The 22,676-nt window shown below is 18.1% G+C and overlaps 2 protein-coding genes across 2 annotated transcripts; one reads left to right on the top strand and one right to left on the bottom strand.

Annotated features, from left to right (window-relative positions):
• Nucleotides 1-725: 725 nt before the first annotated feature.
• Nucleotides 726-7,029, top strand: LOC122717568 (putative gustatory receptor 28a; the record flags this gene model as incomplete). Its single annotated transcript, XM_043941786.1, is given in 5 exon segments — nucleotides 726-763; nucleotides 4,971-5,961; nucleotides 6,036-6,104; nucleotides 6,158-6,247; nucleotides 6,976-7,029. Coding segments are annotated over 5 exon segments (1,242 nt in total), but the record flags the coding sequence as incomplete, so codon positions are not given.
• A 6,773-nt stretch (nucleotides 7,030-13,802) lies between these two features.
• Nucleotides 13,803-17,810, bottom strand: LOC122717595. The gene is made up of 2 exons (XM_043941818.1): nucleotides 17,360-17,810; nucleotides 13,803-14,152 (listed from the first exon to the last, which is right to left on the bottom strand). Exons 1-2 carry the CDS (start codon nucleotides 17,771-17,773, stop codon nucleotides 13,883-13,885), a joined length of 684 nt encoding a protein of 227 aa, XP_043797753.1. The 5' UTR covers nucleotides 17,774-17,810; the 3' UTR covers nucleotides 13,803-13,882.
• Nucleotides 17,811-22,676: the final 4,866 nt, after the last annotated feature.

The following is a 22,676-nucleotide window of genomic DNA, read 5'->3' as shown; positions in this document are numbered from 1 at the left end:
TCTTTATTCCCTTCTTAATAATAATATAAATAAATTATTCAAATTATTTTTTTTAAATTATGTATTTTAAATTAGACAAAAGTTTTATTACTAAACTGCTATTAAAATTAAAAAAAAAATAATATTCTTGAGAAATAATTTTGTCCTAATCAGACAAATTAATTGTGAGCAGCAAAATGCATTTCGAAAAAAAAAATTAAATTGCACAGCGAAATTTATGTTACTTCTACTATTTTTAATATACACTTAAAAAGTATTTTTTATGTAATAATCATTTATAATTTACTTATCAAACATATAAAAATCACATATTATGAAAAAGAAATTTATAATATACTGAATTTAATATATACAAGTATGAAAAACTAATAAAAATAGCAAAAAAAAAACTTATCGTAATAAGGAAAAAAAAATAAAGAAAGGACTTACAATAATTTAAGAATTTGATGTTACATGAGGATAAGATGCATTCGTTAGATTTAGGTAAATATCTAAGAAGCTACTAGATTTATAAATTCCTAAAAAATATAATATTAAAATAAAAATAATGTAATAAAAAATAAATATAGAAAAGCTATTTCCTCTGAGATTTCGATGATTTTTAATATGTTATAGAGAATAAGATTTTGAGTAACTTGTTCTTATATATATAACGAACAATTGGTTTTAACTCTCAAAATATTTGCAAAGAAAAAAATTGCTATTATTATATAAAATTTCGCTTATATATATATATTTGTAATAAAATAATTTATGCCTTTCAATTTTATCAATTATTTATATAAAAATATCAAGACAATCAATGAATTATTATTATTATTATTATTATTATATTTATTTTCATGTTCCACAGATTCGAAATTCTTTATAAATAAATATAATATTAATATCTATCTAATAATTTTGTTATCTATAATAACGTATAAATAAATGAAAATTAATAAATGAGTCGTATATATACATATATATATAATAGACCAAATTTTATGTAATAACAATCTTCTTTTGGAAATATATCAGAAATTAATAATCATATAAAGAAAAAAATTCACAATTTTGCCATCTATAATATATTTAAAAACTATCGAAATCGAAGATAGTTTTTCTACTTCATCCATTGAATCATATAAGATTAAAAATATATTTCATTTGGACAATTGCAAAGCTTCTAAATTACATTTTTAGGAATTAGTCAAAAATTTATTAATAATATCTATATTATAATAGAATAAAAACTACAAATACAATATAGTTTACGGATTTCTTAAATTTATATGTATTTATATATATTAATTTATATTAAATATATATATAAATTTAAAAAATATATAATATTTACCTTGAATGATCATTCAATATTGTATATTCAATATTCATTTCTTCAACAAAATTCAAAAGTCAACTTCTTAACATAGCCCAATTTTTATTTTTATTTTTTACATAACATTTTTATTCGATAAATGAAGAAAAAATAAGATTTAAATTTATTATTTATGTATATCGATTAAAAAACGATTTTTTATTTAATAATATAACTAAACCATTATTTTTACATAATTCAATAATTTAGTAACCAACTATGTCAATTGAAATTGTTTTCTTAATTCAACGATCTACACTCTTTCATATCTTAAACACAAAATGCATTCGAACAATACTGAAGCGATACCAACTGCTTTTTTTTTAGTTGATTGGCTATAGACAAGGACTATAATGGAGACTGCGCGCAAATTCTGCGCAGAAAGTTTCTTCTAAGCATTCTTACAAAATCTAAATATAATTATTTTATTAAATATAATATATATTTCAATTATAAAATTAAATAAATATTTAAGATTTTAGGAAATTAAATATTTATTTTTATTCAAATGTTTATATAAATATATGTCAAAATACGAAACTTGTCATGCATATTCGTTTTAAGTATTATAAAATTTAAATGCAATTATTATTACTTTAATTTTAAAAATTAATAAATAAAATTAATGAAGAATAAAAAAATCATAATTTTTATAATAAAAAAAACTCATGCTTAGAGATCTTTTATTATATTGTAAGAATCAGTTTATATTATACAGTCTTTTATATATAAAAGATATTATATATATATATTATATATATATATATATATATATATATATATATATATAAAATATATATATATAATAGTATACAGTTATAATTATATATACAATCATTTATAATACAGAAAATATTATTCACATTGCAAAAATTTATATTTTTTTTCGTTATTATATTCGTATTATATTTCGTTATATATATTTCGTTGAATACAAAAATAGTGTTTTAAAAAAATTTTTCGTATTCATGAATCGGCACACACATGTAATAATTATTATAACTTAAATTATCAAATAATAAATAAATCAAATAATAAAGTATTTAGTTTTGTTTACATTTATATTATTTTCTATTAAAAAAACGAATAAAACTAAAAAGTTTTCAATTAATTATGAAATAACTATAATATTAATTTCATTAGAAATATTATTAGATAAATTTGTAAAAAAATAAACCGTTTGATAAAATTTTATATACAAAACATTCGTAAGAGAAAAACTATTGTAAGAGGAATTAAAATTTGGAAAATAATGCTTTTCTTAAAATTGACAAAAAATATATGTACATTCTTGAGATGTTCATGTTGAATTATCAGTTATTATCTACAATCATAGATCGTTCCTGAATAAACAAAACGAAAGTGATTAAACAACTATCTCAATATTATTTTATATATTGTTATCTGATATTTTTATTAAAAAATAATATTAATTAAAAAAATATTCCTAACTTTTTATATTTTATCTTTAAATATTTGTTCAAAATTATATAATACAGAATGATAAATAACTTTTATTCATAAAAATGAACAATTTTATTTAATAAACTACATTTTCTATATATTTATATATTTTTTATATATATATATTTTGCATATATGTTACATATATATTATATTTATATAAATATTCATTGTTTTAACCTCAACACAATTCAATAAATAAATAGAATTAGTTCCAGCAAATGTTTTGAAAATATGATCCTTATCTGAAGAAGTGTATTTCCACGAATTGGTTTGTTATGTTATTTAATACTTTAGCATCGAAATAAGATATAGAAAGTTGAAATGAAATACAAAAGATAAAATAAGAGAAAATAGTTCTTTATATATTTAGTTCTTTTTAGCTTTTTTTTACAATGAATTTTGAAGAACACTTCACATGCGATACGCATTTGATCATAAAATATTATTTATGTAAAATTTAATCCTTATTATGCATAAATTTTCAATGATTAAAGTTATGAAATTTCTGTTGTTTAATTTAATCTCTTTACTATAAGAGATATAAGAGATATCAAAGGCATTGTTATAGTACTTTCAAAGCATGATGTCAAGTAAAATATTATCAGTCTTTTGAGTTTTTTGTTTTTATTATTAGATGATTCTATAATAAAAAAATTCCTCAATTTTAATTTTAATTTTTTTCTTTTTTTAAAAATAATAATAATTTAATTTAAAAATAAATTAAATATTCATATGTTTAATCATTAATTTTTCTGAAGAAGTTAATTCTTATTGCTATGATTGAATAAAAATTTCGATAACTCTCTTATTAGTCGATTAGTCTAGTCGATAATTATTCGAAAGTGTTTCCTTCTGATTTCATGATCTTTGAAATATATAATTAAAATCATTATTTTTAATAATTTTTCTTCATATGTATCTATATGTTATTAGTATTAGTTCTAAGATATTTAACATAATAAAATAAACTTAACATAATAAAATTTTTGTTAAATATTTAGATTTATGATAATATATATCATATTCTTATTAGATATTATTATTTGTATTTAAATATTTGATAAATATTTCTTCTTAAATGTCTTAGTTTATGAACGAATTATTGACAAATAAATCTTCATATATTTTACACTAATTCAAATATTCTATTATCAAAACCAATAGTAACTTTATTTCATATGAAACATTATGAATTTTTTCTTTTATTGATTAATATATTAAATTATATAGAAATATAATCGTGATTAACTAATTGCTTAGGCCAGAAGAAAATTATATATTGTGTAATACTAACAGAAAATAAGATCAATTAGATAACATATATATAAAAAAGAATTATTTAAAATTGATTTTTACAATATATAAAAAATCATTGCAAATAACATTTTCTAAATAATTAATACATTTTTATATATATATATTTTAAAAAATCATATTATTTTAAAATTTCGAAAGTTTTTAAAAAATAAATCATAGATAAAAAAATAAGAAAATTTTTTCAATAAGAAAAAAATAAAAGGAAATACATTATATAGTATAATAGTATTATATTTAGTATAATATAGTAGTATATAGAGTAGTAGTATTATATTTGTCTATAATAAAAAATATAATACTAAACATTGTTTTTTAATAACAAAATAATTTTTTTTTCATTACATTATGATAGATTTATATTTTTTTAGATTTTATTACAATATATCTTTGCATAAATATCTGCATCTATTTTCATCATGATAATTTATGATAAATTTATAATAAATAAGATTTGTATCATAAATATTATATTAAGTTTTTATTCGAAGCATATATCATAATATCTGTAATAAATGTGAAATCAATTTTATTATATATAATATAATGCACATGCTTGGAATATAATTTAATATTTAATATTCTTTTCTAAATCATGATATAAAATAAACTGCAGTAATAAACTTATTGCATTTATGTTGTATGTTATTAGAAATATACATAATTTTTTGAAAAAATGAAAATAATGAATTAAGAACATATTGAAAGTGATGTTTAATATTTGTATACAAAGAAAAAGAAGAAAATAAAGTGTACTGTTGACAAATTATTTGTTCGTTTAAGTATAAATAAGAATATACATATATTATAAATAATAATTTTCTCAAACTTAAAAAGTAGTAGATAAATTATATTGGTCTCGAAATATGCATATAGCAATTATGTTATTCTTGTTTTTGTTCAAATTCTTCGGTCTTGCCACATTTTCTTTAAATCGAAGAAATTCGAAGATATCATCTTCAAAAAACGTTGTACTTTTTGTTGGCTCTAAACTGGGAATATTGTACAACTTATTTGGCAGCTTTCTAATAATTGCATCAAATTTCTTCTTAATGCCACTTATATTTTATGCAGAATATGCTTTTAGAACAAATATGACAATAATATTAGAAACTTTCCAAGCATTATTAGGCAGTTCAGTTATAATTTTGACTTTATTGTCTTATTGTATATTTCAATCAGTTATCACAAAGATTGGAAATTATTTGATTCGTATTGAGATTATATTACATCGTCTGCAACAACCACTGAATCAAAAATATATTTTCAATGTTCTATTCTTCGTTTGTTTATTTCAATTGGTTATATTTGTCGTTCTTTTAATTACTGAAATCATATATTTCAAACCTGAACCAATTACATTATTAGGAAATCTCATACCTACGACTTTCACAAGCTTGCTCTTCGTTCAATATTTTTTTGTGATTACTTTAATAAATGAAATTTTTGTAAAATTAAATTGTATTATACAAAATTTTTATCAAAATAGATCGGATGATTTCAATTCTAACATATTGTATCAGAATCGACGTATATTCATGAATTATTCAAGAATTCATCTTCTTCTTCAAATTCGAAATATACATGATCATCTTTGCAACATCTCTAGAGAAATTTCACAATTTTATGCTTTTCCTACTCTTATTGGACTCTGTTTTATTTTTTTTACATCATTATATATCATTTATTTCTTTTTGGTAGTTTTTCTTAAGAATATGAATGTGGATCTTATGCTCACTATAAATGGTATACTTTGGATAATATTGTTGTTATTTCCTTTCGGTTTATTAACTTCGAAAATAACTAAAATCGTAAACGAGGTAAATATATCTAAATTTTTTTCCTTTTTCGAAAATTAATTATTTTACGAAATTTAATAGATTTTTTTGCACAGATTGAAAAAACTGGATGTATTGTACACATATTATTAAATTGCGTGATCGATCAAAAAGTAAAAAAAGAGGTAAAATCAATCATTTTAATTTTTTCGTTATTTTATATTAAAACATATTCCAGCTCAAACAATTTTCATTTCAACTGTTACATCAAAAAATAATATTTTCAACGAATGGATACTTTACATTAGATAATGAGTTCTTTCAATCGGTGAGTGAAAATTGGTTAATTAATTTGAATGTTATTTGAAGATAATGATGAATATCTATATTTCAAGGTGGAACGAAAGAATTAAAATTGATGATTATATTTTAATGATGAAAAAAATTTATTTCTAATTTTAATTTAATTTTTAATTTCTAGATTTAATAAACTGGTTATATATTTTTAAAATTAATTATTTCAAAATAATTTTGAAATTTTAATTTTTTGTTTTTCTTTTAAATTTTTAATTCTTATTTTTATTATTGATCATAATATTATTTTTATTAATCTTATACTTTAAATTTGATAATTTAAAATAAATGTATAAATTAAAAATAGATAAAAACTTATAATATAATATTTTTTTTTTAATTCCAAATCTAATTTAAATGTCATCATTATTGTTATATTATTTTTTCATTATTACATACTTTATATAAATAGAAAGATTTCTTTTTTCAATTAAAAATTATGGAAAATTTATAAAAATGATAATAAAAATTGAAATCATCAAAAATGAAAATAATAATTTTTAAATAAATTGTAGCATCTAAAAAATTTTATCGATCAAATTCATATTTTAACAGTTTAAATATCATTATAAAAGGCAAAATTTTTCTTATTTAGAATTATATTAAAAATTATAAATAGGAATGTTGTCCCTGTTTCGTTCCATCTTAATACATATAATATGTATACACTATTTATTTGATATTTGTGATTTCTATTGTTAGATGATCAGTACAATAATTACATATTTAGTGATTTTGCTTCAATTTCAAACATAGACTTCAAATAAATAAAAACATTAACTCCTGTATGCAATGCTTATAATAAGAACGTACTTACAAATATTTTCGAATTGTCAAAACTTACAATTGAAAACGAAGAAAGAAAAGAGAGATCTCAAATTGTTACCATATATAAACATATGTGTATTTGAAGAAACATATAGTAGGTTGTTGTTATTGTATATATTGGATGTCGTAGTTCATCGTAGTATCGTACATTCGATCAATGCTCAATGTTTCTTTCTAGTTATCTATCCAAATATAAACCTCTACACTCACATTACAACAATGATTATTTCTATTTGTTTTATCATATTTATTTATACATCTTTAATAATTACATTTTTAATACATCTTTAATAATGAAGCAATTAATTTAATATAATATATATGATAAATGCAATTTTAATATAAATATAATATAAATATAAATTAAATTCAATACAATATGTATATTATGTAAATATAGATTATGTAAATTACTAATGGAATTATACTTTTTAAAAAATTAATTTAATTATTACAATAATTAATTTAATTATATTACAATATAATGCATATAGATTTCATGAAAATATTGCCATAGATTTATCATCATCTTTGCATCAGCACAATGATATTATCGAATATTGATATTATTACATATGATATTATACAATATGATCGAGTCGATTGCGATTATGTAGATCGCTTAGAATTGTGTATATATATTTTTGTAATTATTGATATAAATTATTTTAATTATTTTTTTCAACTTTCAAATCTTTGAACTATTCTAATTCATTGATTCATTATCAGTGATTATATTTAAACAAAAAATAATTGGAAATAATAATTCAAATAATTTTATTTAAATAAGATAATGTTTGCAGATTTATTTTATTTAACAGTTATATTAACAACTATATCAAAATATTTATCTAAAATATATATATATTTAAATTATTATTTGAAAAATATATTAGAAATAATTATTTTAAAGTAACATTTTTTAATTCTAAATTTACATTAATTGTTTTAAAAATTATTTTTCATAATTATTATATAATAAATTATATAATGAATTATATATTGTATTATAATAAAAAGTATAATTAACAATAGTGCGGAAAAATATAAAATGAATTAATTATAATTTTTGTTTTATGCTAACGTGCATATTTGAAACAAAATTAGACAATATTATTCTACAGAAATTACTTCTAAAAAATGACTAATTTATTATTAGTGATTTCAATCGTTTATTTAATTTATTTATTTACTTTATAACATATAAAATAAATAAACGATTATAAATAAATATAATTATAAATATTTAATTATAAATAATTATAAATATAAATATATAATTATAAATTAAGACGTATTTACAGTTATTTAATGAATTATTCATATAATAAAATAAATTTTACTTATACGAAATTAAAAAAAATATTAGATATTTTCATATAATTTCATATAATTATATAATTTTTTTAAGAATAATATTGAAATAAATGAAATGAATAATATTGAAAGTTTATAATAATGTAATATTATTATAATATTATAATAGTTAGAACAATTAGGGCCTCTAATAAATCATGGTCATTTTATGTTGATATTAAGAAGTTTGATATTGCTTAATTGATTTCTTATTTAAATTATTTTTTATTATTATATACGAATATATACTATTATTCCAAAACAATATTTATAACCTTTGAAACTGTTAAAGCTTAAAAGTGTGTCAAGGTATTAACCTACCATTGAATCATATTATCTTCAATAATCTTTAAAAGGAGGACGCTTCATCAGCATGATACCCATAATATTCAACCTTCATAAATCATAATTTTATTATTAAAAACAGACTTTCGAATTATTTTTTCCCATGATCCTTTATATCTTAAATAATGTTGTAAGTTATGAATGTATATCGAATCAATTGTATAAAGTATAAAATGAAACTGCATAAATGTTACTAAAGTATAGTAAATACATTAATATCTTATAATTTTTACTTTTCTTTCTACTTTACTTTCAATATACTTTATATATAAAAAAATAATTTTATTTTTTAAATTATATGATAAATATATAAAAAATTATATTTAATATAATTTATTATTTATTACTTATTACATATTATTATTATTTATATAATAATTATTATATAATAATAATATTATTATTTATATTATTATTTATATGAATTAATATTTAAAATATGGGAATTTTGTTATAATATGAAATAATGTAACATAACTGTATAAAATATAATGTATAACTTTGATAAATTAATAAAGTAAAAAAAACTATTCATTTTCAGCACAATATTTAATATTTATTCAAATTGTATATAACATCTTATAAAATATATTATTTCATTAAAAATAAATAAAATTAATTATTATAATATAATTATATATTAATTATATATTAATTATAATATAATTATTATATTAATTATTATATGATTCCATACGCCTATTTATAAAAAAGAATAATTAAGTTATAATTATTTCTTTACTGTACAATTTTTCTATAAAATATTTTTTTATAGCAAATAATTTTTTTTTTATTAAAAGTAGTCACGTTATATAACTCACAATGTATAACCACTGATGCATGCAATGATGTATTAATTTCTTTTAACAGAATAATAAATTTTTAATAAAAGAAAAAAGAAAAAGGCAAAATTATAATATTATATTATATATAATATAATATATATATATATAATAATAATAATTATATATATATAATAATTATAATAATTGATAATTGTATGATATTTTTGATATTATTTCTAATATATAAATGAAATATTAAAAATTATAAAAAAAAATTATAATTATTGAAAAATTAATTTCTATTAAGTTTCTATAATATGTATGGACTATTCTTTCAATAGATTTTCATATAAACAGACGAAGATATAATTTCAAAAAATAGTTTTATTCAATGATGTATTGATAGCTAAGCATAATCGATTTTTAAAAGAGTTGAAGAGATATACAAACGAATTCTTTAAACGAAATCAAAGGAAGAATTTTTAGAATCATTTTTGGACAAAAAATTAAAATAAAAGATTTTCAAATAGCAATTAAGATATTAAAATTGTATCTTTACACAGAATTTTATTGTATTGTACATTCTAAAGATTGGAAATTAAATTATATTAAATTGTTGAATTAAATTGTTAAATATTAAATCATAAATATATAGAGGATATATAAAGGATAGAGATTATATAGAGATGGTAGTTAGATGCTTTTGAAATTGTAGAAGCTTCAGAAGATAAAGCTCAAATTAATTTTCAACATCATATTCAAAGAATTAATCCATGAGTACAAATTTAATATATATATTTCCAAGTTGACTTCACATTAACATCGTATTATATATATAATTATGAAAAATTATTTTATATATATTTTAAATTTATATTTATATTATATATTTATATTATATATTTATTATATTTTATATTTATTTCTACTTTCATACAAATTTAAAAAAAATATTATTATTAATCCATAAGTATGTAAATTGTATTTATTATACAATGCTCAAAAATAACTCATATGAGCAAAAAAAGTATATTCTTATTCTAGTGATGATAAGATATGATCTTATATTGTTTACTTGTACTGACTGTATCAATTCTATTGAAAATAATAATTCAAGTTTGCATTTCTTTTAGAAAATTTTTATTTAGCAATAGATACGGAATATTTTTTTAAAGAAAATCGAAAGCAGATAATTTAACGCTATTTGATTAATTTATAACAAGAATTAAATAGAATTTTTATAAATGACATTTTGGTAAAAAAACTCCAGACCTAAGCCTAATCATTTAAAGTGATGATCAAATGTTGAGTATCTATTGTGTGTATACATATTATTTAGAAAGTTTGAAATAAGCAAACAATCCAAGGTTATATTACTTGCTTAAAAGATAAGTATATTATTCCTAAAAGATCTGATCACGATAGGATTGCTAGACAGAAATATTATCCTCTTCACCACTAAAAATTTTTCTACGAAGAATATATAACGTATAATCATATTATTCCCACTACTGCTAGATTAGGCAAAAGTATATCACATAATTATGCGATGCTTGCTATAGGCAGAAATTTATTCACATGACATGCATCTATTTAATTATATTATTAACAATAATAATGGAGATAACATAATATCGTATATTTTCCTGTGAAAATTCAAAGAAATTAAATTTTTAATGATAATATACTGTCGTTATGCGATAATCTTAGATTACAGAGTTGAAAAGTTATCATTTAGTAAAAAGATTATAAGTGATCACTCTGCATTTATCATTAATAAATAGAATAATAAAACAGAATAACAAAAAAAAATTTCTAACATATGTATATACAGTGTTAATATTCTATTCATAGGACATTATTCTAGAGATTAAAATACAATATAATAGTTTATAAAAAAATAATTTGAGGATTATGGATTATTATGAGTAATTTGATTTTATTAGATGAAACGAGATAAAAATAAAGCGAGACAGTAAAATGATTGAAATAGATTATTTCATTCTATGTTTTGTTTTATTTTTTATTTATATAAAATTCATTGTTTTTAACTTAATAAATAAATTAATATTTTTATATAATAATTTTTTTGTATATAATTCTTGTGTTAATATAATTTTCATGTTTGTTTTGATTTCTAGAATCGATTCTTCAAAGATATTCCGAAAAAAAATTAATTATAGAATGTAATTATAGAATTATTTCTTGGTAAAATACAGGATATTTTTTTGATGATTGTGTGGAATATTTTTTTGAGTTCAAGTTACGGTGTTAAATGACTCTTTTGTAAAGAATTTTTGTGTTTTACCAAAAGTTAAAATATTATATAACTTATATATGAGATATATATTGTTGATAAAAGTTAACAATTTGTTTTTAGTTTATATATATATATATATATATATATATATATATATATTATATTATATATAAATGTTTACGAAATAAAATTTTTTGAATAATCATTTCGTACATTTTATGTAATATAATTTTAATAAAATTTCAATAAAAATTTAAAAATATGCAATTATAGAGAATTATTAAATTTTTCAATATTTTTTATTTAATACTTGTAAAATATGTCTACATATAATACATTAAACAACATTCAATATTAAAATGTAGTATTCTGAATAATATAAATCAAATTACATACGTACGTTTTACCTTAATAATGATGGTAGAAAGAAAGGCTCATATAACGGTGTACTTGCATTAACTGATCAACTAACTAGCATTGACACGATATCAAATTTCGTGGTTACGAGAGAATGGGATCAAAGCGCGAATAGATATTTCCTTTACTTATATTTTCTTATGTTTCCCTTACTTCTATTTCGGAAAAATTTAACATCTTTTAATAAAAAGTTTACAAAAAAAGAAATAAAAATTAATTTCATCATTATACTGTTAATTATTTGTTTACTTATTATTAAAACTTCTTATACTTATTTTCTAATGCTACTCATCAAAAATTAAAATAAATGAGATTAGAATATCTTTTAAATGTTATAAATAATCTAACTTAAATTTAATCTAAATCAATTAACTATTTCAATTCTTAAAAAATACATTATATCTAGTATTACATATGTACAATAATAAAAATTTACTTTTGTGCGAATAATTTTTAAAAATTAAAATTAAATAGCAGGTATACATAAATAAATGTTGTACAAAACAAAATTTTCCAAAAAATCCTTATAATAAGAGATAATATATTTTCATTGAAATCGGTAAAATATTTTCTATTCCATATAATTATCGGATATTTAACTTAATTGAAAAAATAATTAATTTTTATCTTTTAATACATACAAAATAATTATTAAAATAGTACTATGATACAAGAAATGTATCATATTTTTACGTCAATTTCTAACAACATAACATTTATTCGTTCCATAATATTTCATGTTTTACAGTTAATATAAAATATAAATCATAATTGTTCAATTTTTATACACTTTCTATATACTTTTATATACTTTTTTTTTTCTATACACTTTTATATACTTTCTATATCTTTATACACTATCTATAGTATGTAATAAAATAGTCAACGTTCTAAATGATTTCCTATAGAAAGCGATTGTTTATATAGCTGACCACGAATCGAAGTAACCTTAATGCAATCGGTCAAGTTGAATCGTCAACCTTGTTAGCCAATTATTTGAATCAGGTCAAGGTTAAAGGAATAAACTTGGCATCTCGTCACTTATTTTTGATAGTCGAATAAAATCATACTTTATTTGAATTATTTAAAATTTCTATTGATTGATACGCATCGATCGATGACGATTTAACAAAGATATCTTAGATATCTATTAAGATATCCTTGAGTAAACTTGCCGATTAATTTCTTACTGATTTTAATGACTTCGAAATATATTATAAAGACCATTATTTTGATTTTTTTCCTTTATATATATAATCGGTAGGCGGTTTTTTACATTATTTGCAAAAAAATTTCGATTCTTTACATTAAATTCATTAAGATACATTAAATAATATTTATATGTACATATTTATAGATATATACCGCTATTTTTTAATCGTTTATATAAGTACGAATTTAAGCAATGATAAATATTAAGTATAATTCTATTATTACTAATTATTACTTAATTCTATTATTGTAAATTTAATTATTGTAATTTCGATTTTATATTTTATTATGTATTTATATTTATTTTATATTTTATTTATTTGAATTCGAATTATTTATATATACGGAATATCCAAGTTTATAGAATTTTTATCTAATCTTCAGAAAATGATGATAGTGTGCAGTATTATTCTTGTTGATTTTCTATTTCAGCACGATAAAGAATATTATATACATTGAATTTTACATGGCTTTGAATTGTCCTGTTTTTCAATTTTCTTAGACTGTACGCAACAATTTCTCCAAAAACATCAAATTCATCTCGTATTCTTATTTCATTTGATAATTCATTTGGACATACAGAATGTGATTCTTCACTTATATCTGCTTTCCTTTTGATACCATTTGAGTTTGATTTTGTCTGTTTTTTCATTTGTAAATTTGAATAGTTATCATTCTAAAAAAAAAAAAATCAAGATTAATAATTTAATCATATTTTTGAAGAGATGCACATAATATTGAGAATGATTGGAATTTGAATGAGATTTATTATTTAGCTATTTTAATTATAAAAGATCTTTTAATTGTAATGAATATTGAATATACAATGGCATAAATCATAAAATTTATAGTTATTTAGAAATTATTTAAATTTATCGAATAATAGTTCTATCTTGAAGAATTTCATTGATGAATTTCATTCATTTTTTTAACTTATGATACTTTTTTCTTAACAATACAAAACACTTTTTTTTACCATTCTCTATCAAATACTCAGAATTTATTATTCGAGCAAACATATAATGCAACATTACTCAAAATGTAAAAATAAAAATTTCACGTATCATTCAAATTGCATTTGATATCATATTTGTTGTATTTAATTTTTTGAAATATAAATAAATGTGAGAAAATGCAGCACATCGATAATATATAGCTAAGAAAAAATAATAAAAAATTAGATAATTTATAAATGTAATATGCAATAAGTAATTTTTTTTGAAAATAAAAGATACATATGAAGGACAGCTTTGTTTTTCAAATTGAATTATGTATTTTTTTTTATTATGCTATTACTGCTTTATAAAAAAAAATATGAAGAATATGACATAAAACTATTAATTCAGAAAACTATTAATTAAGAAATATTTTTATTTAAATGTTGTAAATCATTATTAGCTAGTTTGCGTAATATCGTATGATATAAGTTTCCATATTTAATATTTGTAAATAAAAGTGTTAATATATAGACATGTGAATAAAATATGAGATATATAGATATATGTAAGATATGTGAATAAAATATAAAAATATGGCATTGTTCGATTCTTGATATATTTTTTTATATATTCGATATATTTTTATTATAATTTAATGATAAAATTATTATCATTAAAATAAACTGTTCATCAAATGCAAATGCGTATAGTTCCATAATCCAAAATCATAAATCATTCGAAGTAAATTCTGACATATTTTCATTCTTTATTATTAGTTAGTAAATAGTTTATTAAGCAATTTGTTCAGTTATTCGTAAAAATAATAACAATTAGACGATGCTTGTATCTTTGATCTCTATTCATATGTTCTGTATTAATTCTTGTTTACAAATATATTCATTCAATATTATATTCATGGAAGCTTAAATTATTCGGAATCATTTTAAGCGAAGAACAATGCAACATTCAAATCAAAATATCTATACTAATTATATCATAAAGATTAATATATATATATATATATATATATATATAATATTTTCTAAAAAATGTCAGGTACATAATGCATAAAAAAAAATATGCGATTTAATTTAAAAAAAAACAAAATTGTATTTCTTATATGTCTTATCTATGTCTATCTGCAATTTAAAATTAATACGTTAATTAATTACGTCAAATTTGTGAAACTATTCGATATTTATTTGAAGTATTTTTTTGTATATATATTATATAATTTAGCAAATATTCGAATAAATCGATTTAAATGAGATTATATATATATTTAGATAGAAATTAGTATATATATGTGTGTATATATCCATAATGAATTTGAGCATTATGAAAGATTTGTGGAATCAAAAAATAAAATATAACAAAGATCCTTGAATAATCAAAATTAAATAATTCAAATAACAATGATAACGATATGAATTTCATGCTTAGTAATTACATATTATTTTTTTTACTATACATATATTTGCATATAATTGGAGAAATCTTAAAAAAAGATCCTGTTCATTCATAAGAAAATAAATTTTTTATAAATTTACACGTTACATATTTGTTATTATTTTGATGTATTTCTATAAATAATTGATAAATTGCAATTTAATGCATACTCTGTCACGAATATATACATATAAGCAGAATTCAATGTAATATCATTGAAAATTTTTTGCATAATTCGAAAATTAAGACTGATTATATTTAAATAAAAAATATCGTTATTAATTTATTATATTTCAAGTTCTAAACTAAAAATTGATAAAAAAAGAAACTAATGTACAAATTCTCTTCTTTCTTTTTAAAGTGAATGATTCGATTAATCGTTATTGCAATTTTAATATATTTTTCAAAAAATATAATAACATCTATTATTCGTATCATTTTTTTTATACTGAAAAATAAGAAATTAACACATAATTATTAATTGTAATTAATTGTTATTAATTTTAATAAAGACATATATAGAGACATGAAAAATAACCTTGTTTTCTTTAAATATATTAAGAAATTAAGTTTACTTAGATTATTACTTATATAGATATTATATAAGATATTCCAAAAATTTTTTATTATATAGATATTTTAAAAATGTAATAATTGGTTAACTGGAGATTTCTGGAAATAATTTCAAATAATATTTTTCTTTTTAAAAATTTTCATTTCGGATTTGTTAACGTCTTAATAACCAAAGCAGTCTAATCATAAAATGCATCGAGTCGTAGTGTTGGATATGAGCCGAGTTTGAACAAACAAATCAATATGTGTCAAAAAAAGTGTGTATAATATAATATAATAAATATAATATAATAAATATTTATATAAATATAATAAATATAATATAATAAATATTTAATATTTTTTTTATTGAATATATATCTTATTTAAACAATAAATAAAATAATTAATTGTTATTTGACAAATTTAATATATTATAAATTATAAATTATAAAACAAATAATATATTTAAAAAATTATCACTAATCAGTTTTTTGTTAAATTATATATTATAATTTTATATTGATTTAATAGATACTTCTATATTTTACAAACAGTACAGTACAATTTTATTAAATATTTTGTAAAAAATTAATGCTCGCAAAACTGAATATCATTACTAGTTCATTATAGCTTTATTAGTGTTTTTAATTTTTCTTATTATATAACATTTCATAAAATCATTTGTTATAAAATATTTATCATATTTTGAATACTTTATTAGAGAGTATTATTAATGATAATAATATTTCAAAATCTTACTAATAATATTTAAGAAAAGATTTGATAGATCATATTTCAATTTCAAATTCGTAATTAATTTGTGAAAATAAATTGTAAAATATAAAAATTATAATTAAATATTTAATTTATTAATATTAATAAATTATATATTTACAATATTTAACTTTAATATTTAAAAGTTACTATTAAGTTTTGCTTACCTCTATCAAAAGACTAATATTAGAATTAGAGTCCTGTGATTCAATGGATATTTGTTTAAAAGATTTTTTTAATAAACTATTTTCTTCTATTGAATTACTTGTTTTTTCTTTTACATAAGTCTTATCTTTCAGAAATAGAAAAGGTTTGAAAAAAATCCATTTTGATTTATAAGAAGCATCTGTTCCATCACCTTCATATTTTCCCTTTTTTATTTCTCGTTGAAATTGTCCAACAAGTATTCGTACCTTTTTTTCCGCTTCATTTGTTTGTATTTTCATTTCTTTACTTAATTCAATCCACGCACTGTGTTTCTTACTTCTGTTTTTATATTCCGCATGCATAGGATCCCATAATATACGTTTTTCACGGTATAATTCGATTAATCGAAATGTCATTTCTTTATTCCACTCCATTTAAAAAAGAATAATAATATATAAAAATGAAATGAATAGAATAGTAATGTCTTTTCTTCGGGAGTTTCACATAGACTGAAGTTCAATAACAAATGTTTCATAATCTGGTTTCTGTTTCAATCCACTGACATGTTATATAACACAATTTATAACTCCCTCCAATCTTCTTATATAATAAGAAATATATTATATATATAATTCTTTTTATATATATTTTAGCAAATTATATATCATTGCTAATAATATATATTTTTAGTTGAAAAATAATGAATATTCCTATTATATAATCGATACCAACAGTCGATACCATTTATTGTTTCTTCATACATATAATTTTAGTTGTCAATATCGACTATTATATATTTACATATATGTGCATTACAAAAAAGAAAAGAACCATTAAAAAATCTTTAAGGAAACACATTTACATTATATATTTTACAAATATTATTTTACAAATATTATATAAATATATTATTTTATATATATATATATTATACAAAAAATTATATAACTTATTAAAAGTATAAAAAACAAAATTTTATATAACTTAAAATATAATAATAAAATTTAATAAAGATATATAATTTTGTCTTATACATAATACTTTATCTAAGAGAAAATTGATAAAATAGGTAATTGATTAGAAAAATGAGATTTTGAAAAACTTTTTTCTATATGTATATAAAATTGTGTGTATATCAATTGTTTTATAAATATCACGTTTACATAAAATATATAATGAATGAACCAATCGAAATTATTTTCTCAAGGATTATAATGGAATATCTCAACGTTAATTAATTTATACTGAATGGTAATTGTATTATAGAAGAGAATATTTATTATTATAGAAGATTTATTTTTTGGATTAGCGAAAAAAATATAAAAAAATTCTTAACATTATAATGATATTATTATTATATGATAAACAATATTATCATATTTAGTACTTCTTCAATATATTATCATATCGAGATACAATATTGTTTTTAATTTTTATTGATTACTAAAAAATAACATATAACTTATATAATGAAAAAAATGATATATTATATAACATTTTTTTNATAATATATATATTATAATATAATATATTATATAGAATGTCAATTTTAAATTAAGCATCTAAATTATTTTCATTAGAAGAGTAAAGTAATTATTATTAATTAAAGTAATTATTAGTAGAGTAAAAGCAAATAACTAAGTATTTAAGAATAAATAAATAATTAATATAATATAAATTAATATAATAATTTCGATAGGCATATTAGATGATGAAAAATAAAAATCGATGAATTTATTTTAACAGTTTTTTTAACACATGATTATCGTATTTTTTTTTTTTTTTTAAATTAAAATTATTTTTCAGCATAACATGATGTTATAGCCAGCAATATAAGACGAATTCAACAATCAATATACCTTTAAGTAATCTTGAAACGAAGATTACTTATTTGTTGATATAAAACTAATAACAAGAAGAGTAATATTTCACTTTATTTTATCAGATATTCAAAATGTTATTATAATAGAATTATATTGAACAGAAATTGTTGAAATAATAAAAATTGTTTTAAATAAAAGAAATTATTCGATTATAAAATTGTATCCGTTTTGTTTGCCTTCAAAATTCGTAATCTATCTCTTTCTATACCAATTTTTCATGCTTTGTACATATCTTATTCAGCATTTCTTTCATTCTTTTTTTTATTTACTTTGTCTTTCACATTTCTATTTGACATTTCTACGTTTACTGTTTATCGACAACGGTCGATGACTCGCGCTCTTTATCCGTTACATATTTCGCATTTTTTCGTTAACATAGCGTCGCGTGGCCTCAACCCTATAATTGGCACAATGAAGTCATTGACACTCTATGATATAGAACTCTACTGAACTAGAAAATTGTTAGCAAATCGCTAATAAACAAAGCGTTTCTGTGATATAAAATTTATTTAGTATTATAGTATATGTGCGCATGTTACTATATGGCGCAAATATTATAAACGATTCATAATCTTTTCTTGAGCCTCTTTATAAATAATTTTTGATTATAGCAGATCTTCAAGAATTGTAATATATGTATTTATATATATAATATTTATATAATAATTAATATATATTTTAAAATACTTATCAAGTAATTATCAACAATATTCAAATTTTAAAAGAAGAGATTTATTATAAAAATATAGTGATAAAATAAAGTGATAAATATCAATGTTTTCATTCATTGATCTATATTATACGAGAATTTTGAAGATCATTAATGATCGATTTTGAATATTTGAATAATGAAATTTATTTATTCATTTTCAAAGTCATTTTAAGATTAAGACATATAAGTTATTAAACTTATTTTGATAAGCTATAATATCATATTGTAAAAAAATGAACATTAATTTGCAAAAAAAAAGATTAAAATCATCTTAAAAAAATTGTTAAAATGATTTTTTACTAAATATTTTTTATCAAATATACTAATTTCAAAACTAATTTAAATATTATCTAGTCTTTTCTTTTCACTTCTAATACTAGAGAAAATAATTTAAATGCTCGATTAAACTTAAAAATATTTTGTATATAGTATAAAAACAACTATAGAAAAATTTTACAGTAACAACTTATGACATAATAAAATTATATAAAAATTTGTTTTTTATTAATATTTTATTCTAATATAATCTAGATCTGTATAAATAGAACAAATATGATTACATATATGATTTGTTAAAAATATAAATTAAAAAATAAAAAAAATATTATATAATGATATTTTCTTTAACATTTACTATCAATATTTATAATATGATATAATATAAGAATAATTTAAATTTATAAATAATTACTAAACTAAGTTTAATTTAATTTTCAATTTATGTATCTTAATACATTTTAAAAACAATAAAATGGTGCATCAATTGATACATAAAAATATTTTTGTCTAAAAATATATTATCTTTTATAAGTACATAAATACTCTCATTCTGATTATCTTTAATAATTTATATTTTCTCTATTTTAAATAGTAGTAATATTTAAAATTAGTATTAATATAAAATTTGATATTCTCTTTTAAATCAATTTTTAAAATTGAAAAAAATTTTTTAAATTAATAAATATTTAACATAAATAAATTAGCATAAATTGCTAATAAAAAAATTAATTGTCAGTTTTAATATATATGTTATGACTTATAAAAATTCAAATTAAAAATATACAAAGTTTCGTATTTTCGAAAAAATAAGGAATTTATTATAAATTTTTAATATTAATTTTGATAATTAATTTGTAAATTTAACAAAAATTATAAAAATATTTTGGTTAGATAAAATTAAAATCAGTTCTTTTATTAATATTTATATCTATTAAAATACAATAAATATAAAAACTAGAAAAAAAAGATTACTTTTAATAGATATATATATCTTATTAATTCGATAAACATAGAAGTTACAAAAAGGATTTAATATTATTTCAAATTAAAATATATTTAATGATTTGTTCATATTGTAATTAAATAGGGATTATAATCGATATTATTTTATAGATTATTATAGATTATGTAGATATTTTTTGAATATCTTTTTGTCAAATCAATTAATATTACATCGTTTTATAAATTTTTTAAAATGATTTATATATTATTATATTTATTATTTAAATTATTAAATTTCAAAAATTAAAATAATTTTATTGTATATTTGTATATTTATTCTCATTACAATTTTGATTAACAAATGAATAACAGTATGAATGAAAAATGAATATGAATAATAAGTCATATATATGATATTAATTTATTAATTAATATACATATATAATATTTTAATTATTATAAATAAAAAGATATTATCATCAAAAATATTACAAGTATTATTAAAAAGTTTATAGTTTTTTATATTAGAAAATTCTAAATACATAAGAATAATTGCTAATGATAGTGTATAATTATTGATCCATTAATATATTGGTAAAAAACTATTATTTTGTATCCTAAAAAAAAGTAAAGCATATCTATAATAACGTGTAATAATATAACTATAATATTCGACTATTTTTATCATATTGTATTCGTACTCTATACTATTCATATATTATATTTATAAGATATAGAATATTATTATTGTATGTATAGAAAAAGTTGTTTAAAATGGAACAATATAATTAATTTATTAATTTCTATAATTAATTACTAATCTTCCTATGTATGTATAAAATAAATGTAAATTTAATTTTTTTTAATTTGAATTTAAATTTATTTAAATTATTTTCAAAAAATATTAAATTAAAATTTTCTAATAGTGTAAACTCATTATGTAAATTCATTATCATTCCATTTATTTAATATTTATCTACGTCTTAAATTTATTTTGTCTATAAGTTAATTTAACTAAAATTTCTTATAACATTATAGGTTTTTATCATATAATAGGTTTTTATCATAAAATTTACAAATTTTAAAAAATTTTTTATAAATTTTTTTCATAATTTTTAAATTATTATAAATTATTATTATGTTTTACAAAAAATATCGACGATTCTGAATTTTTGTTATTTTATAATTTGAAGCTTTGATCGAAGTTAAATTGTTTAGTTAAGTTTATAGTTAATTTATAGTTAGTTAAGTAGTATTTTTTGATCCAATATCTTTCGATTAAATTGTAAGACAAGAAGTTAAATACTAAAATTAAATTATTGCAAGCATTTACAAGTTATTTGAATTGATATTTCAAATAATATTATTTCAAATGCGTCCAGATTTGTTCCTTTAAAATTATAGATCTCCACAAATCCCGCTGATTTTCGTTTAAACTGGGCTTCCGGTATCGTTGAAGGTAATCCAGTTAAAGATCATAGATCATATATAATATTATCCAGTACGTCCACGACGAACGTT

Source organism: Apis laboriosa, unplaced genomic scaffold, assembly GCF_014066325.1.
Source record: "Apis laboriosa isolate Shangri-la unplaced genomic scaffold, ASM1406632v1 scaffold53_cov140, whole genome shotgun sequence".
Classification (NCBI taxonomy): Eukaryota; Metazoa; Arthropoda; class Insecta; order Hymenoptera; family Apidae; genus Apis; species Apis laboriosa.
This window is presented reverse-complemented; position numbering and strand designations above follow the sequence as displayed.